The sequence below is a fragment of the Cryphonectria parasitica genome, assembly GCF_011745365.1.
Source record: "Cryphonectria parasitica EP155 unplaced genomic scaffold M406scaffold_3, whole genome shotgun sequence".
NCBI lineage: Eukaryota > Fungi > Ascomycota > Sordariomycetes > Diaporthales > Cryphonectriaceae > Cryphonectria > Cryphonectria parasitica.
The window spans coordinates 4,388,949-4,404,545 of NW_024468911.1; the positions used below are offsets into that span (position 1 = coordinate 4,388,949).

A 15,597-nucleotide genomic window follows, 5' to 3' on the forward strand; every position below is an offset into this window, starting at 1 on the left:
GCACTGAAGCAGAGAAAACCATCTGAAGGGCTCAGCCGACGTTGGAAAGGCAAGGCACTCGACTTGCAAGACTCGGTCCTCAGACAATATACCGATTACGATGCCCATGGTACCCCTCGAAGTCCTCTCACCTCGTCTGGGGTTTGGACCAGCAATACCTTTGGGAGATCAGACGTTCAGACGACACTCGACCGACTCGAGGAAGACATAGTGCCAGCTCTACCGATCTTTGACGTCTTCTCTACCAAGACATTCAAAGCTGTCCTGGAGAATACCGCTGCAGTGTCGCGGCTTCGTGCATTTGCGGAGTCTCGGGGTCGTGCCGACGACATGGATTTCCTCCTCCAGATCGCCGAGTACAACCGCACCCTGGCTCTCTTGGGGCCGACTGTATGGAGCATATCCTTGAAGCACACAGGCGTCGCTGCGTCGGCGCCCGTGAAACTTCCGTTGGCGGTTGCGAGAAGCCTGAATACGGACATGCGCGAGGTGTCGAACACACTGCTCCCAAGCCTGGAGAACCTATTCGATGATGCCAGGACATTCATCGAGCAGAGTCTGGCTCGGGACATTTATCCCGAGTTTCTGAAGCACCAGCTGTCCCTCAACCTGCAGACAGTCGGCCGCGGCTACTCGCCCAACCAAGTCTGTCCTGGGTTTGGACACGCCTTCTGCCTGACCGATCCCAACCAAGACGACAACCCTATGGTTTTCGCTTCTGATAACTTGGCTCATATCACTGGGTACAGGACTGGCGACGTCATCTCTAAGAACTGTCGTATTTTTCAGGGGCCCAGGACGAGGGCCAGCGGGATCGATCGTATCCGCCATGCAATTTCTACACAGAACGAGTTCACCGACCTCGTCTTGAACTATACTCAGGATGGGAGGATGTATTGGAATTTGCTCTTCGTAGCAAGGTTGGTTGGTCTGGACGGGGAAATTCGTTACCACCTCGGAGGACAGATTGATGTCACTGAGATGCTCGAGCGGCAGGAGGACGTCACACACTTCCTGGGCGTTGCCCCGCCTCTATCATCACGAGAACCCTCGCCCCTACTCCAGAAGCCGAGGGACCAACAACAAGATTCTCGAGCCTCATGGCGAAACGAAGCCAAGGGGGACAGACCACAGGAACGCGAGCGCGAGCGCGACGAGAGGACCAGATACCCACCGAGTGCATCACGCAACAAACTGCTACAGAGCTTCCGGCGGCGTTATTCTCAGACTGGCTCCTCGGACACAGATGGCAGCGCGAATCTCCCTGCTTCCGAGCCCTCCTCGCCGCGCGAGGTGGTGCGAAAATCGAGCTCATTCTCGACACCATCACCGTCGCCTCATCAGGTTGTCGTGTCTCCATACTCGAGGTTCATGGTCTCGGAGTACATCAAGCCATCAGCAAGCCTGAGTCCGCCACGCGAGAAAAAGAAGAACAGGGCGCAGCTTCCGCTGACTTTCTGCTCTGCTTCTGCCCTGGAAAGCCTGGGTATTGGTAATCACGAGCAAGCCGGCATCCTCGGCTCGGACATATTTGAGATTCTGTCCGAAAAGACCGGATCCAACTCTATTACCAAAACATTCAAATCTACTGTCCGAGCGGGGCTTGCAGAGGGCAGAGCGGTCAAGCTGGATCTCAGCCTCGAAGGCAGCAGCAGACCGAGCAGGCCCAGAGGACTCTCGTTGACGAGAAAACTTGGTGCGGCAGACTTGAGTGGTTTAGGCATGAAGAGCGAGACGCGGCCGAATGAAGGGCGTTCGTTGCGCAAGAGTCTCAGTCTGGAGAAGCTTGTTTCTATATCGAACAGCTCGGCATCTGGTGCGAACTTTGTGAGCTACTGGACACCGCTCAAGGACAATGCAGGAGTTGTTCGATGGGTTGTTCTCATTCTTTTGCCTGAGGTGGCCTAATGCCTCAAGCAGTCCTTTGTGGGAAATTCACACCCATCACACTTGATGATGTTCTAGAATTGAGGCGATGCATACATCGAGGCTTCTTGGATATGTCCTATGACAAGAAGATCAAATGGTGTGGACACCGAACGATGATCTGTCAGTCAAGGACGACGGGTGTATGTATTCATTGGCTATGATGCGACCTCATCGCGTGGTTAGGTTTCCTCAGGGCAAGACTTTGAGGTACTATACGCCTCGGCACATTGTTGCCTAAATATGACTCTGTCTCGCTCAACTAGTCCATGCTTATGAATAGGAAGCCTGTAATCATGATCGTGTGATCCTTTGAATTGCGCACTACTCAGCAGCCGGTCCGTGGCGTCCTCGAGTAGCAGCCCTCCCTACCTTCAAAACACTGCCTTGTTGTAGTGTTGCATCTCCCGTTGTTGACCTTGTATTCATTGACTGTATTTTTGATGTGCATGAAGATAGCGTAGAACACAACATCGTCACAAGTCCTGGTCAAGAAGTGGGATTTACCAGGGTCTAACCAAGTTGATATCCGCCAGATAACTTGGGCGAGCAAAATCATCACCCAACAAACAGCGCTAAATCTCTTCACAGAGAACTGGTCACTTGATACTCACTACTACTGATCATAACCAACGCTCATCTTACGCTGAATTACATGCTTCACACCTAGCATTCCTGTTTCTGAGTTCCAAGCATCGCAGCAAGGCAGACCGTAAAGTACCCATTCAAGGCAGCCCAGCTTTTCGGAGATGATTCACCAATGACTATGCACTTGTGACCCCTGTACTCACACACCATGTTGGTAGAAGCCTGCCATGGTGCAACATCTTCATGAACGCAAAGCAGAGCCAGTCCAACACGAGTGTAGTCCATGCCCGCGTCACAAGCTCGGCGTCATAAGCTCAGGCATCAAATAAACAAGGCTAGTACTTGTCGAAACTGACAATCTATATGGCAAACGGAAAAGGATATTGGGGGTACAAGACGTGGGTCACACCCAATCATAATTTACAAAACTATCGGACATGGTTTCTCTTAAAACTCTGCTCAGTGCAATGGTAAGAATATCGTGCTTCACCAGGGAGGACGATCGACACTGCGTTCTGCTGCGATCCTAATTGCAGCCTTACACAGCCCCATTCATAAACCGTGCTCTATTTGATCATGTCACTTTTTGGCGGATCCGAGCAGGCATCTTGCCCGCAGTTGGGGTCCCAGGAGACGTCAAAAGAATGGTCGGGTGTCAGGAACACTGGCTTCATATATCTTACCCGCCCCATGCAACTGCTGAACTGCCGCTGTCTGTGAGCCTTGCTGCGATTTGAGCCGTGAATGGTTCGGTAGGGTTACGTCGAGGCTTCGTTCCGATCAGACTGCCTCCACCCGCACAGTATCGCAATTGAATTTGTGACGTTAAATGAGAAATGAACCACCTTCTGCGATCCTAGGTTCTGCATCAGTGCGCAGATCAGGGCAAGTCAGCGGAGTTACGCAGTGAGAATACGCAGCTGCGTTAAGCCTATCGGGAGATGAGGCGAGAATGGAGACATGCTGATGATCAACCAATCATTTATTGACTTACGGCTTGATCAGAATCCACGCTAAAATCTCACGTCATCTGGACAGGACAGCCGATCCGGCCGTAATCTGATCAACCCCCTGGCTGGGAAGTGGTCAGTATTTCATCACCATCGCCCTGCGATCGCATAGGACTGGGACGTCCGCGAACCCTTTATCAATGCGGCAATGCGGCTCTGCGAGTATGTTTAGTCTGTATCTCTACAAGTCGAAGGTAAGTGTAAAAACTCATTCAGCGTTGTTCGTCACGTAGAGCTAACATATGTTTGTAGGGATAACAACCCCAATATATCGCCTATTTCAACGACCCGTTTGAACGACTGATGGATTCTGACGATACAGGCCGTGATGAGTAGAAGCAAGATTGTGGCAATATTGAGCAAGCTGTGGCGATATAGAGCGGTGCATCTTCAACATGACATCTGTGTACTATCTGCAGCAAGCAAGGCCTTGGGGGGTGAGCACGGACACGACGACACCTGCATTCGAACCAATTGGGATGACGCATTCTGCAGACATACTCAAGCAGTATGCTGGATATCAAGGTCAGTCAATCCATGCAGTCAGGCCATATCCTTATGTGGCGGTGGAGAAGGAGACCGTACTGCGAAAGAAGTACGTGTTGGCTGGTGAGCCTCCAATCACGTGAAGATCAGGTGATTTGGTGATTTGCAGCCTGCACGCACGGGAACAGTCGACTTGGTGCTTGCATCTACTTCTCAAGTAGGAGATCATGCGGTACTCAGGGGGGGCTGTCTGGCTAGCCTGGACACCTCGTTCCTGGGTGCCCAGTGAACAGACAGCCATTACTTTACGGCCAAAACGAAAGTTGAAATTTGTCTCGACAGCAGAACCAGCTAAGACACACGAAATCCACTTTTGCTTCCTTGGAACACGCCTCGACCTCCTCTCGGCCCTCTGGGCATGCAAAACAAAGCATCTCGGCAGAACGAATTTCTCGACAGGAAGAAAGAAGATCTCGACGGAAACGCAAACTCGCTGACCGGCATTGTGTGAATGCTTGTGCCGCCCTCGCCTTTCGACATTGATGATGGATATCGCTTCCAGCGGTTGCTGAACATGGCCATGAAGGTGCCACTTTTGTTGTTCGACCACTGCGACGATTTAAGTCTCTGCACCCTCGAAAAGGTCATCGTCCTCAAGGTCCTCTACTCTCTCAGCCGGCAGCCCTTGGACCCATGCTCCTGCTGCGGCCAGCATCTCTGCTGACGACTGAGAGGAACCACCTTCAAGATGGTAATTGGGTTGTTCTTCAGTCTGGTCAACAATGGTGTCGTTGTCCATCTGCCAAAACCAACGCCCAAGACCCTCAAGAATGCAGGCGCCGGGTACCTGCCATTGCAGCCAGAGCTGTCTAGACGACTCCTCTGTCACAGCCGGCATTGTACTACCTGCGGTCGCATTCTCAGTCTCGTGGTCAGCTCTGTCAGCCAGATCGCTTGCATCGTCATCAAGGATCTCCACGTGTAGCCGCTGGCGTCGGAATGCAACACGGTCACTCTGCCAGACGGCCTGGATCTGAGCCCACACCTGCTGCGGGGCACCAGACAGTATAGCCATGATGATGAGGGCCACAGCTGCAATGCTCGCTATGACGAGGCTTTCGAACTCTAGAGAGTTGGCGTTGCTGTGACCGGCCGTCGCGTTCTGGTAGGTATCAGCATCTCTGTTTGACTTTTGCCGTGAAATTCTTTGTGTGGGGGTTCTAAACGTACCACAGGAGCAGCATTAGTTGCACCCACGACCATTGGCAAGCGCAGAACGACAGCTGCACACGCATGCATAGCTGGCATAAGTGGCCTTCGTCGTTGAATGCTTAACAGCTGAGCTTCGCGGCCAGCGGCGATCCATGCCGATGACAAAGCCTGAGCTCTGCCCAAATATTTTGTGGTGTTCAAGTACAACAACAGGCTGTTGAACATCTTCTTCCTAGCACTTGCTGTGGTTGGTTCTGTTATGATACCCAACATGGCCGCGATGAACGCGACCCCGGGCAACATGCCAAATATGATTGCAACGTTTTCGACCCACGGAGGAAAGGGAGTTATTGTAACGCGTGTCGGGATGGAGATGGCGGTCAGGATGCTGACTATCCATTCTTTGATGCTGGTTATAGGAGATTTGTCGAATAAATCGAAGACCGTGATGACCACATGGACAAAGGCTACAAGCCTCAGGATGTTGAGGAACACGGGGTTGGCGATGATTGCCTTTGCAAAATGCTGATGTCCGAAGAGATGCATCTTGGAAAACAGTCCAAGTTTCTGTTGAAGATGGTTGCGGCGGATGATATATCGGGAAACGGATCTGTACTATAAACTATCGTCAGTCTTGTCATATCTAGTGGCAGAGTGTAAGTCCCTGTCCGTTACTTTTCCCCGCCCATCTCTGATCTTGCGATATCGCAAATGAGCTTAATCATTAACTCTTTCCAGCAGAAGTAGATCAAACTCTGGTATCTGAATATGATATGTTCTTTCCTCGCGAAGCATTTCTCTCACCAAGGCTGAGTGACTCATTGGTCACTCCAAAACGAACGCGGCGGCGGCGGACAAAAGGATGGTTTTGAAGGCAGACGAAGCTACTTACCAAGTTCAACGGACGAATACTGGATGACTGCAACAACTTCGAGGCGTGAAGAGCTGGAGATAGCTGTCGACGTTTTGAGCAAATCTATCGTGGTGGTGATGTTAAGAAAGAGGTGCGAGGCTTGATGACGCCAAAAGGACAGACGAGGAGGGCGAGTGTAAGCAGACCAGAATGTGGGGGGCCTATGGTCTATCCAGCGGGGGTGGGTAGGAGGCTCCGAACAGTCCGCCAGAAGCAAAAGCTCAGTCTGCATCCCTCACTATGGGATAGTTCTGTGAGTGTGGGTATCCAGATTCAACAGAGGGTAAGGATTGGCGGGGTTTTGAATCGCAGACCTATGGGACGAGCCCCCTCACCCCCTTCTTTCCCTCCCATAACGTCAAAGCCAGTGTCATTCTCCCTCTCCCATCAGACAATCTCGAGACCATTTTACACGGGCAGCCCTTGATTTCACCGCGAAAAGAGGGTATTTTCGATTGCGAATGACTGGGCTGGAATCCGGACGAAGCATAAGCGGAAAAGCAACGCCTAGCTTCCGCTGTCCAGGCCTACAGGACGCATCTTGAAGTGCCAAACTTCCGAGGAATGATTGGGACATTCATCATGGGTATCCCAACCATTAGGCGGGGAAGCATAGGAACTCGGCCGGACACAGCTTCTGGGTGCTGCTTTGGCTACGTGAGGAGCGGAACGAGGAAGGTGGACCATCAAAGTCGATGGGAAGATGGCTCTGAGCTGGGGTGAAGCACTCACGAGACTGGGATTTGGGCACCAAAAATGCACTTTCATGCATGAAGATGGTAGTCGGCGTCTTAATTCGCACTTCTTTCTCACCCTCTCGTGTAGCTTGGCCAATCACCCTTTCTCTCTGCGCCATGTGTCTTGCCCTCGACTGGACTGAGCGTGGCTTATTGGATGAAGCAGGATCGCAGGTAATCGCAGGCGGCTAGTTCGCTTTGATCCTTGCCCGAAATGCGTGAAGTGGCTTGCCTTGATCTCCAATTGAATATACAGGGCTTTCCATTCTTCCGTCATTCTGGGTCCACACTTTGGCAACTTGTCCTTCTGCATCGTTCGAGCCTGACCGAAGTTGTCATCTTCACATATCCAAACGCACTTGTCGCTCCCGTGAAGCTCCCGATTATTGGGATTAAACTGGTTCTCAAGAGGTTCATTCTCACATATTTGTCGATCATCCTGGCTCTGCCGGTCCGATTTCAGATCCTTCCGGCCCGAGTCTCCAGTTGCTCCTGATTCCGAGTCCCGGAGGTCTGGTCATTCTCAACTCCGACGCATCTGACAGCCCTCAATCAGGCACGGTGGTCGAAGACAGGTCAGCACTTCGCAAGGCTCCCACCAGGCATATCGCTCTGGGTCTCATCGCTCTTATTCCTGACGATGACATAGACCTTTCCTTTATCAATACTCTTTTACTCCTTTCCTCAAGTACTTCGGGGGGGAAGAACAACTTTTGCAGTATATTTTGCTAGCTCTCGATGGATGCGATGGTTCCAGCCCAAACGGCTACTATTTCCCAACCGCGACGAAGGCACTCTTCCTGTGTCGAAGAACACAAAGATGCGTCGTCTAATACGCAGCGTTCGACGTCGACGGCGGCTGTTCGATTTGCCTGTCCATTTTTCAAGGCCGACCCGTGTAAGATCGAGCCCAATTCGATATGCGCAAGAAATACATGGCCCTCCATCGCTAGAGTAAAGTGCGTTCTTTGTTCTTATCTCATTCCCCTCGTACTGAATTCTGCTGACACCATCAGGGAGCACTTGTATAGGCGCCACGCACCGCGTAAAGTATCTTGCCCTCGATGTGCCGCTCCGTTCGACAGAGAGAAGGAGTTGGCCGACCACATCAGGGCGAAGAAGCCATGCGAAATATCAGATCCACGTGATCGTTCATCACAGACGATCAGTCCTGCGCAAATGTACCTGCTCAGGAGGCGTAATACCCAGTCTCGTGATAATGAAGAACAAAAATGGTTCAAAATATTCTCTATCTTGTTCCCCGAGAAGCAAAAACCAGCATCACCATGTGAGTTATATCTTTCTTCAACCAGACTCTTTCATTATTATCTGACCAAAGGCTACGCCCTTTGTACGTGGACGAATCTCCGCGTAGTGAGTTAGTCTCTAAATCGAGCGCTTCATCACAATGCATTGGAGGCGCCGTGTTCAGTCTCGGGATTTGAGATGGTTCCTTTCGCCGTATACTGTTTGAGACCCGCCAGTGCGGTTATTTTGCAGACGTAGATACATGCGCTAGTTTGCATCAATATGACAAGTTCAGGTCGCCACGATGACCATAATAGAGGCTTCTAGACAGTTTCGTTTCTTGGATCTCATGTACGAATCACTGACAACAAGCAGATTCTGAATGCCGTGACGGTCTCTGGGGCTGTGATCACACGATGGAACATCTTCAAAAATCTGTCCCGCAACTTGTCGCCGCCGCAGCGACCAGAGATCTCCGAGAAAAGTGCCTTCTTCAGGACGATGAAGAAGTCGAGCAACTTGTCAAAACCATCATAGCGGACCACATCAGTGCTGCATTTCATCAGCACATTAATCATGGCAGTTATCGACATAGTACTGACAACAGTGAAGAAAAACCAAGAAAAACACTAGCGGAGTATCCTACACTATCCGAATGGAGTCAGGAATCGACAGCGTGGAATTCATTTCAAGGAAACATCCCTGGAACCCCAACACTGGTCTCACCGTGTACTACTGTTCATTCTGAGTCCACAGATCATGGAGCCGACTTCGAGATAATACTCCAGGATCCAGATCCAACCAACATGTTACCACCAATGTATATGGAGTTCGGGCCTCCATCAGATACATCGGAGTTAACAGCCTCCCAAGGAAAGCCCGGAGGATTCTCTCCGCGGTTGAAACCATATCACGACGAGAGTTTTCAATCACTTCTCCCATGGGAAATATCCATCGAGCAATACAGCTCAGACGCCTTTCCAACCCCTCCTCTGGACCGGGAGTGCTATCCAGCTGTGGACTTGGAGCGGGTCACTACACACAATGGTCCTCACACCTGGAGTTTATGAAACACCTCGGACTTCGACCATGAGCAGCAGTACCAAGGACGCATACTTTTCAGGCCCTCAAGATTTGCTTCAGAATAAATAAGGAATTAGGAAGACTATCGCAAAACAGATTGCCAGTGCATGCACTGACTAGACCCGTAATATTGTCACAAAAACTTCGTCGATGATATTTCATTACTAGTGGTAGTTCTGGCCTCGTCTCTACATGAAGACTGGTTCCCTTCCTATTTTCTCCTTTCAACGACTTAACAATGGGTTTTCAAACCCAGACCATATGCGTGGCCTTTTCTCCGTTTCCTCAGACAGCTGCCGCTGATTCATATGTAAGTCAAAGAGCCGGTTAGGCGACGCCAAATAGCTGGGCACATCTTGTACTCGCCAGGTCCCTTCCATCTGTGACTCCTCCACCACAACTGCAATCTTGACGCAACATTGGGACTTGCCCACCATCCGCGCCAGCTCGTTCATAATCTCGTGAATCCGCACGTCATCGGCGCTGTCGAGGCGGTCAAGCACAATATACATGCTCGTCTTCTGCGAGTCGTCCTCTGCGCCAGCCAACTCGTTCAATATGTCCAGAATGAGGTCTGTCAGCTGCTGAAACGTCGGCTGCATGGCAGGTGTGGGCATGTGACCGTATCTGTCACCCATTAGAGAGTGCTGTGACACGTTTGGAGACCATGCGTCATAATACATGAGAGGAGATGGCGGTCTTGAGGGCACGCCGTTGGAGTATGAAGGCAGCGGCGGAGTCTGAAGGAGCGGGTAGGAGTGGCTGTGCGGGATGGATGGATGGGCTCGAAGGGTTCGTTCGAAGTCTCCCAGTCGGTCCCTCAAAATCTCTTTATTCATACTGACAAGCTTGAGCGCCGTGGCGGCCAGGACTTCATCAGCGCGGGCTTTCAAGTGATCTCGGTCTGGACGACAGGAGAAAAACGACACTTTCCCCTGCGCAGCGTCACTAGAGCCTGCGTGGAATTCGGATATGTGAATGGCCGCTGGAGAAAGCCAGCTGGAGTTGAGACCTCGTGCCTCTCGACCCTCTCTGTTGGTGTGGCCGTTGATGAAGAGCAGGGATGAGTAAGACGCGTTTGCCCACGCTTGATATGTAGGGTGAGACAAAATTTTTGCGGGTGTCATTTGTTCATAGGTTGAGTATGGGTCGTGAGGGTTGTACTCGTCGGCGTCAGGGAATTCGGATCGAAGGCTGGATTTCGTGACAGACAGGGAGAGGCCTGGATGATCCAAAGTAACCTGATTGACGGTCAGTCAAGGAATATCTAGGCAGAAGGGGCTTGGAAGATGCAAGCTGGAGCTGCAAACTCCGATGGTTTCGACGGACATTCAGTAGCTGCTGCAGAACATGGAATCTCCGGCCATCTTCCTGGCTGGCTTGCTTATCAAGGCGGGCTCTCAATGCTTTGTTGTCTTCCAGCAGCTTAGAGTGGTCTTCCTCTGCCTTTTTTGCCCTCGCTTCAGCTTCATCTGCCTTTCGCACTAAGAGTCCAATCTCGTTCTCGATGTTTAGAGCACGAGTGTGAAGTCCTATGCTTGCTGTAGCGTTGACTTCCGCCAGTAATTTGTAGATCAACTTTGCAGTCTCGTCGAACTCGAGCTTGGCAGCAGAGATTGCCGGCCATAGTCTTTCTGCCCAAAGTTTAGCACCCTAGTCATATGTATTGGGAAGATGAATGTACACACTTGTCCAAAAATGGCAACAGTATTCTGCTACAGCTCTTGAGAATTCAATGACGCGGAGATAAATATCCCCAACGAGCTTCTGCATATGCTTCCCGATGTCGCGATGTTGGTAGATCTCTTTCCATTGCCCGAGTCTTGGCAGCATTTTTTCGATTTGGCTCATATGATCTCCAAGATTCTTCTCATTCTTTGTCTTGTTGACCACAACCTGCTTCCCAGTCAGTGAAAACTTCCCACAACTGAAGAGGCCATGACCAACTATCAAAAGGATCGACATAGTCTGCCAACCAATCTCGGCATACGGCCCAGAAGCACTGCTGACCGCATCGAGGATACTCGAATAAGCAGCTGCAAAACGAGATACTGCAAAGAGGCTTCTTTGCAGACCCGCGTTGACAGCCCCTACTCCATGTGATCTCTCCTCGCCCAGGAGATTTTGCGTCTCGGACGCATCCTCGAATTGCTTCACAGCACGGGCACCAAGGTCGCGGGCCGCCAAATCTTCATTTCCAGCGTCTTGAATTCTCTGAAGAAGCTCCTTCTTCGATGAAGCGAGATTTTCTCTCCCCTTCAAGATGCTCGAGATGCGCTTCTTGAACTGTTTATGTTCCCGGTCCACCGTGTCAGGTGCCTTGCCGACTATGCTGCCTTCATGTGAGTCTGTGAAATCGTACTTAGTGAGCCAAGAATTACCTGTCCTTGCCAAACAAGATGACCTTCTCACTGCCTTTGGGCTCGCTGGCCATGGTTGTGCTTTGGAATGGTTGGTGAGAAGAACGTTCCACCGCCAAAAGCCGTCTATGAGCAATGCCACCAGATAGCCACACGAACAAGATCTTTGAATAGTCATTCAGGCACGGAGAAACTCCGTGCTGACGAGTTACATCGAATCCGAGGCATTACTAATCCCAAAATGGTCCATCACCCGGCTGTAGGATGAACGATTCCATGTAGGCACCAGGAGCTGAAAGCCGGCACCACCACTCTCATTACCGCAGCTGACACATTCCACCAGGTTACGATCTTGTTCCAAAACAGGGGTAGTCATGATGTGGTGGTCAGCCTGCAGCGAGACTGCTGACTATCATCCAATCGCGACGACGCACGCCTCCACTCATACACATCAATGATGGTTACTTCCCGCACATAACGGTGACTTTCTACATCGATATAGGCAGCTGTAACAGGGATCCTGCTGAAGATTCGTACACCATGTACGAGACTGATGCACAGCCGCAACGACGTGCCTATGGTTAGTCACCTCAAGCTCTTTACTTAAAGAGCTCTTTTTACTCTGGAATTTGACCCCCAATTTTATCATTGCTTAATGTTCTTCAAGCTCTTCTCGATACTGCAGAGATTCAGTTTGTTGCCTGCATCTGCACACTGTATGGTCGGAATTACTTGGACTGTGCATACTTGTTACTCAAGAGTTCCTATATCAGAAGATGGCTGAGGTGACAGCAGTAGGTTAAACGTGAACGCACTAGACACTAAGAAACTCCGTTGGCGCTAACGATTTGTAGAATGACCGTCGGACGGTCGAGGCGATGAACCTGAGGTACATTGAATTACTAGAGAAACGTATTGCACAACTCGAGACTCAAATCAACAAGGCCGAGTCAGCAAAGGACGAGGCAAAGAAAGACGGAAAGGACGAGAAGAAGAATGATGTGCGTCCTCATCTTTGGCTTCAAGACCAGAAAAGAAAAAAATCAAAAAATATTTCTTGACTAACTTCATCATAGGACCAGGATGGTACCAAGAGCCGATACCGCTATGTCCTTCGAAAATGGGACAAGAATGCTGGCGCGCATAAGGACGAGGACGTGGGCTCGGACTGGTTCAACCAGCCCAAGAACAAAAACTCTGCCTACGTGTACCGGCGTATATACGATCCAGAAACCGGAGAGAAAGATGCATACAGCGAGATCGAGATCGAGGACCCAGAACTCATGGAACTGCTGAAGGAGGAGATTGGCAAGTACCCGGGCGTCAGCTTCGATACCGAGACCATCAGCATGATATCGCCGTTCCCTGCTGTAATCCACAATTGGGACAAACTTTGGGACCGTGTCAAGAAGTCGCCGGAAAGCCAGACAAGTAAAGACCTAGCCAACCTCATGGAGCGCGTCCGTTCGACGCCTGAACTTGATAGTTACTTCAAGCTTCGGGGTGCAGGTGGCCTAGAAGATGGGATCAAGGCAGTGACTTTCGACACGCTATGGACGGCCTTCGCCCCTGGGACACTCATTGTAGTCCGGGCTTACAGGAACGTTCCCCAGATCATGTCCGTTGCGGACTCGCCCATCCCATACTCGGCGAGTGCTCGCTATACGAAGCTGTATATGTGGGCCTGGACTTGGGACTTTGACGGTCACAACCTGGTCAAGGTCTGGCACGAGTTCAAGTTTGACCGTTTTCGGGGGACCAAAAACGTCTCTGAACTGGCGTACGTCCCGTTGGATGTGTACCCTGATGCCGAAGCCCTGAAGGAGACCGTGAGAAAAAGGTCACAAAAATTCATTCATTACACCGTAAAGTGTAAAGATGGGGCGGACCAGGTTTTTCAGTATGACGATCTTGCGTATGCCGACGAGCGCAAGACGCTGTCGGACGGCCGCGACAGCAGCAGGGATCAGGGAGACGACGACAGCAGAGAGTACAATCCCAATTCAGAGGAAGACGGATCCTCAGCCTCGAAGCTCGTGCACATCAGAGGCGAGGTGGTTTCGGACGCACAGGCTTATACGCAGAACACCAATACAGTCATCCTGCCCATTGGAGAACGAGCACGGGCAGCCTTCATCGACCGGCAGCAAGCGGTGGTCGACGAGATGGACATCTTTCGTGAGGCGGTCAACAAAATCAAGCCCGACGAACCTCTTGACCCGAACGATAATAATTACCTGCTCATGCCTCCCCGGGTGCTCGGGTACGCAACGAGGCAGCGCGTGTGGGGTCAGTTCCTCCTGAGCTCTGTGACAGAGAAGGACAAGGCGAACCCGAAGGCCTTTAAAGAGACGCTGCAGTTGAGCCAGAGGTACAAGGACATGATCGACTCCCTGGTAGCGGCACATATGCAGAAGACGAAAAAGCCCATCATTGATATCATCGAGGAGAAGGGCAAGGGACTTGTGCTCTTGCTCCATGGACCGCCCGGCGTCGGTAAGACCCTGACGGCTGAGACAGTCGCCCGGGCCACAGGCAAGCCATTGTTTGTCGTGTCGGTCGCTGAGATCGGCCTGGATGCGTCCCGGGCCGAGCAAAAGCTGGAGAAAATCTTCTCCCTCGCGACCAAGTGGCAGGCCGTCCTCCTCATCGACGAGGCGGATGTCTTCCTCGAGACCAGGAACCGGTTCTCACCCCCACAGCGAAACGCCCTCGTGTCGGTGCTCCTGCGCGTGCTCGAGTACTACGAGGGTATCATTATGATGACGACGAACCGGATCAAGGCCATCGACGTCGCTGTCATCTCGCGTATCCACCTGGCGGTGCGGTACACGGACCTCGGTGCCGTAGAGATGCGCAACATCTTCAAGTACTATCTTAACCAGCTCCGTCCAGACCTCATCCACAACCTGGAAGAGATCATGAACTTCATCGACACCTTCGGCCACATGTACAACCTCAACGGTCGTCAGATTCGCAATGTGGTCATGGCGGCGCAGGCATACGCGAGCCACTCGCTCAACTCGGTGACCCTCGAGAGCGCAGCGATGACGGTGGCGTACAACCCGGCTGGACGAGGTTATGAGAATCCTCAAGGCCCACCATATGCTGGGTATGGTGCTGGGTACGGCGATGCTGGGCCTGGTCCTGGCCCTGGTCCTGGTCCTGGTTATCATCTGGGAGGAGGATACGGACCACCAGGAGGACCACCACATGCTGGTGCAGGCTACCGCGGATGGGGGGATGGAGGGTATAACGAGAACCCGCACATTGGCGGCTACAGCCCTGTGCCACAAAGACCAGATGGCAAGATGACGGCGAATCACCTGCGCGCAGTCTGCGAGCTGACGCGGGAGTTTCAGGAGCAACTGAAGGAGGAGTCGAAAGATCAGCGGTCTGCCAATGAGGCACGGTAGGAAAGAGATCGATTCTTGTTGTTCTGCTATACTTACATAATAGAAGAGGTTCAGAAGTTTTTTCAAGTCGAGTCTCGACGCATGTGGATCGGGAATCCGGGGCCCCAGGTCCATAATTCAATCTCCGACAAGGGTCAATCGAGCCAGCTCTAGGCTAATGCAAGTAAGCATAGTAGTTGACAACATTCCTCTAAAAGCATGCTATCTTCGTGGGTGGGTTTACCATGGTGAGATGTTGTCTGAAAGTCTTGTCGAGCAGAGCTAGGGGATGTTGTGATGATCGTAGATTCTGTACTTCGTCTAGGTAATTAACTTCTTTGTAAGGTTGAGGTCGAACGCTCTTTCCTATCTACCACTTCCAACGGGCAAACAGGCAAGGGCCCCTCCCTTGTCACTAGCCAAAACGCTTGTCAGCGGGCTGACATAACACTGTTGCTCATTGGGACTTTCAGCTGCTGTGGAGCTCACCGATTGGCCCTTTTCCTTTCTTTGGCTCTTTCTTTCATTTTCTCTTGGCTCTCTTTCCTTTTCCATTGTTGGCAACCGCCACCCTCAATTGCAGACGGCCCCCTCTGAAGCTTGAGTAGACGAAGTACATCAAATCCATGCGGCAGCTTA

At 51.5% G+C, this 15,597-nt stretch overlaps 7 protein-coding genes across 7 annotated transcripts; 2 read left to right on the plus strand and 5 right to left on the minus strand.

The window, feature by feature from the left end:
• Window positions 1–48: 48 nt before the first annotated feature.
• M406DRAFT_217459 (uncharacterized protein) lies at window positions 49–1,896 on the plus strand (the record flags this gene model as incomplete). Its single annotated transcript, XM_040915500.1, has 2 exons — window positions 49–1,679; window positions 1,770–1,896. Coding segments are annotated over 2 exons (1,758 nt in total), but the record flags the coding sequence as incomplete, so codon positions are not given.
• A 2,362-nt stretch (window positions 1,897–4,258) lies between these two features.
• On the minus strand, window positions 4,259–4,962 carry M406DRAFT_355765 (uncharacterized protein). Its single transcript, XM_040923251.1, has one exon. The coding sequence runs from the start codon at window positions 4,656–4,658 to the stop codon at window positions 4,362–4,364; it is 297 nt and encodes a 98-aa protein (XP_040778889.1). The 5' UTR covers window positions 4,659–4,962; the 3' UTR covers window positions 4,259–4,361.
• Window positions 4,963–6,305: 1,343 nt separating this feature from the next.
• M406DRAFT_102166 (uncharacterized protein) lies at window positions 6,306–6,985 on the minus strand. Its single transcript, XM_040914994.1, has one exon. It carries the CDS (start codon window positions 6,901–6,903, stop codon window positions 6,643–6,645), a length of 261 nt encoding a protein of 86 aa, XP_040778890.1. The 5' UTR covers window positions 6,904–6,985; the 3' UTR covers window positions 6,306–6,642.
• Window positions 6,986–7,252: 267 nt separating this feature from the next.
• Window positions 7,253–8,090, minus strand: M406DRAFT_55452 (uncharacterized protein). Its single transcript, XM_040924554.1, has 3 exons — window positions 7,889–8,090; window positions 7,522–7,831; window positions 7,253–7,447 (listed from the first exon to the last, which is right to left on the minus strand). Exons 1-2 carry the CDS (start codon window positions 7,979–7,981, stop codon window positions 7,601–7,603), a joined length of 324 nt encoding a protein of 107 aa, XP_040778891.1. The 5' UTR covers window positions 7,982–8,090; the 3' UTR covers window positions 7,253–7,447; window positions 7,522–7,600.
• A 377-nt stretch (window positions 8,091–8,467) lies between these two features.
• M406DRAFT_355768 (uncharacterized protein) lies at window positions 8,468–9,340 on the minus strand (the record flags this gene model as incomplete). Its single annotated transcript, XM_040923252.1, has 1 exon — window positions 8,468–9,340. The coding sequence occupies exon 1, from the start codon at window positions 8,711–8,713 to the stop codon at window positions 8,468–8,470; it is 246 nt and encodes an 81-aa protein (XP_040778892.1). The 5' UTR covers window positions 8,714–9,340.
• Window positions 9,341–9,348: 8 nt separating this feature from the next.
• M406DRAFT_321782 (uncharacterized protein) lies at window positions 9,349–9,721 on the minus strand. The gene has a single exon (XM_040919550.1). It carries the CDS (start codon window positions 9,713–9,715, stop codon window positions 9,428–9,430), a length of 288 nt encoding a protein of 95 aa, XP_040778893.1. The 5' UTR covers window positions 9,716–9,721; the 3' UTR covers window positions 9,349–9,427.
• A 4,295-nt stretch (window positions 9,722–14,016) lies between these two features.
• On the plus strand, window positions 14,017–14,571 carry M406DRAFT_223686 (P-loop containing nucleoside triphosphate hydrolase protein; the record flags this gene model as incomplete). The annotated part of the gene is made up of 1 exon (XM_040915660.1): window positions 14,017–14,571. A coding segment is annotated over one exon (555 nt), but the record flags the coding sequence as incomplete, so codon positions are not given.
• Between the last annotated feature and the right edge of the window lie 1,026 nt (window positions 14,572–15,597).

Coding starts and splice junctions, on each gene's coding strand:
- M406DRAFT_55452 (XM_040924554.1), bottom strand. CDS start 7,981: ATGTGGTCGGCCAACTCCTTCTCTCTGTCGAACGGAGCGGCACATCGA. Junction 7,832..7,888: donor GGCGCCTATACAAGTGCTCC/CTGATGGTGTCA, acceptor CAAAGAACGCAC/TTTACTCTAGCGATGGAGGG.
- M406DRAFT_321782 (XM_040919550.1), bottom strand. CDS start 9,715: ATGTATATTGTGCTTGACCGCCTCGACAGCGCCGATGACGTGCGGATT.
- M406DRAFT_355765 (XM_040923251.1), bottom strand. CDS start 4,658: ATGACCTTTTCGAGGGTGCAGAGACTTAAATCGTCGCAGTGGTCGAAC.
- M406DRAFT_102166 (XM_040914994.1), bottom strand. CDS start 6,903: ATGAAAGTGCATTTTTGGTGCCCAAATCCCAGTCTCGTGAGTGCTTCA.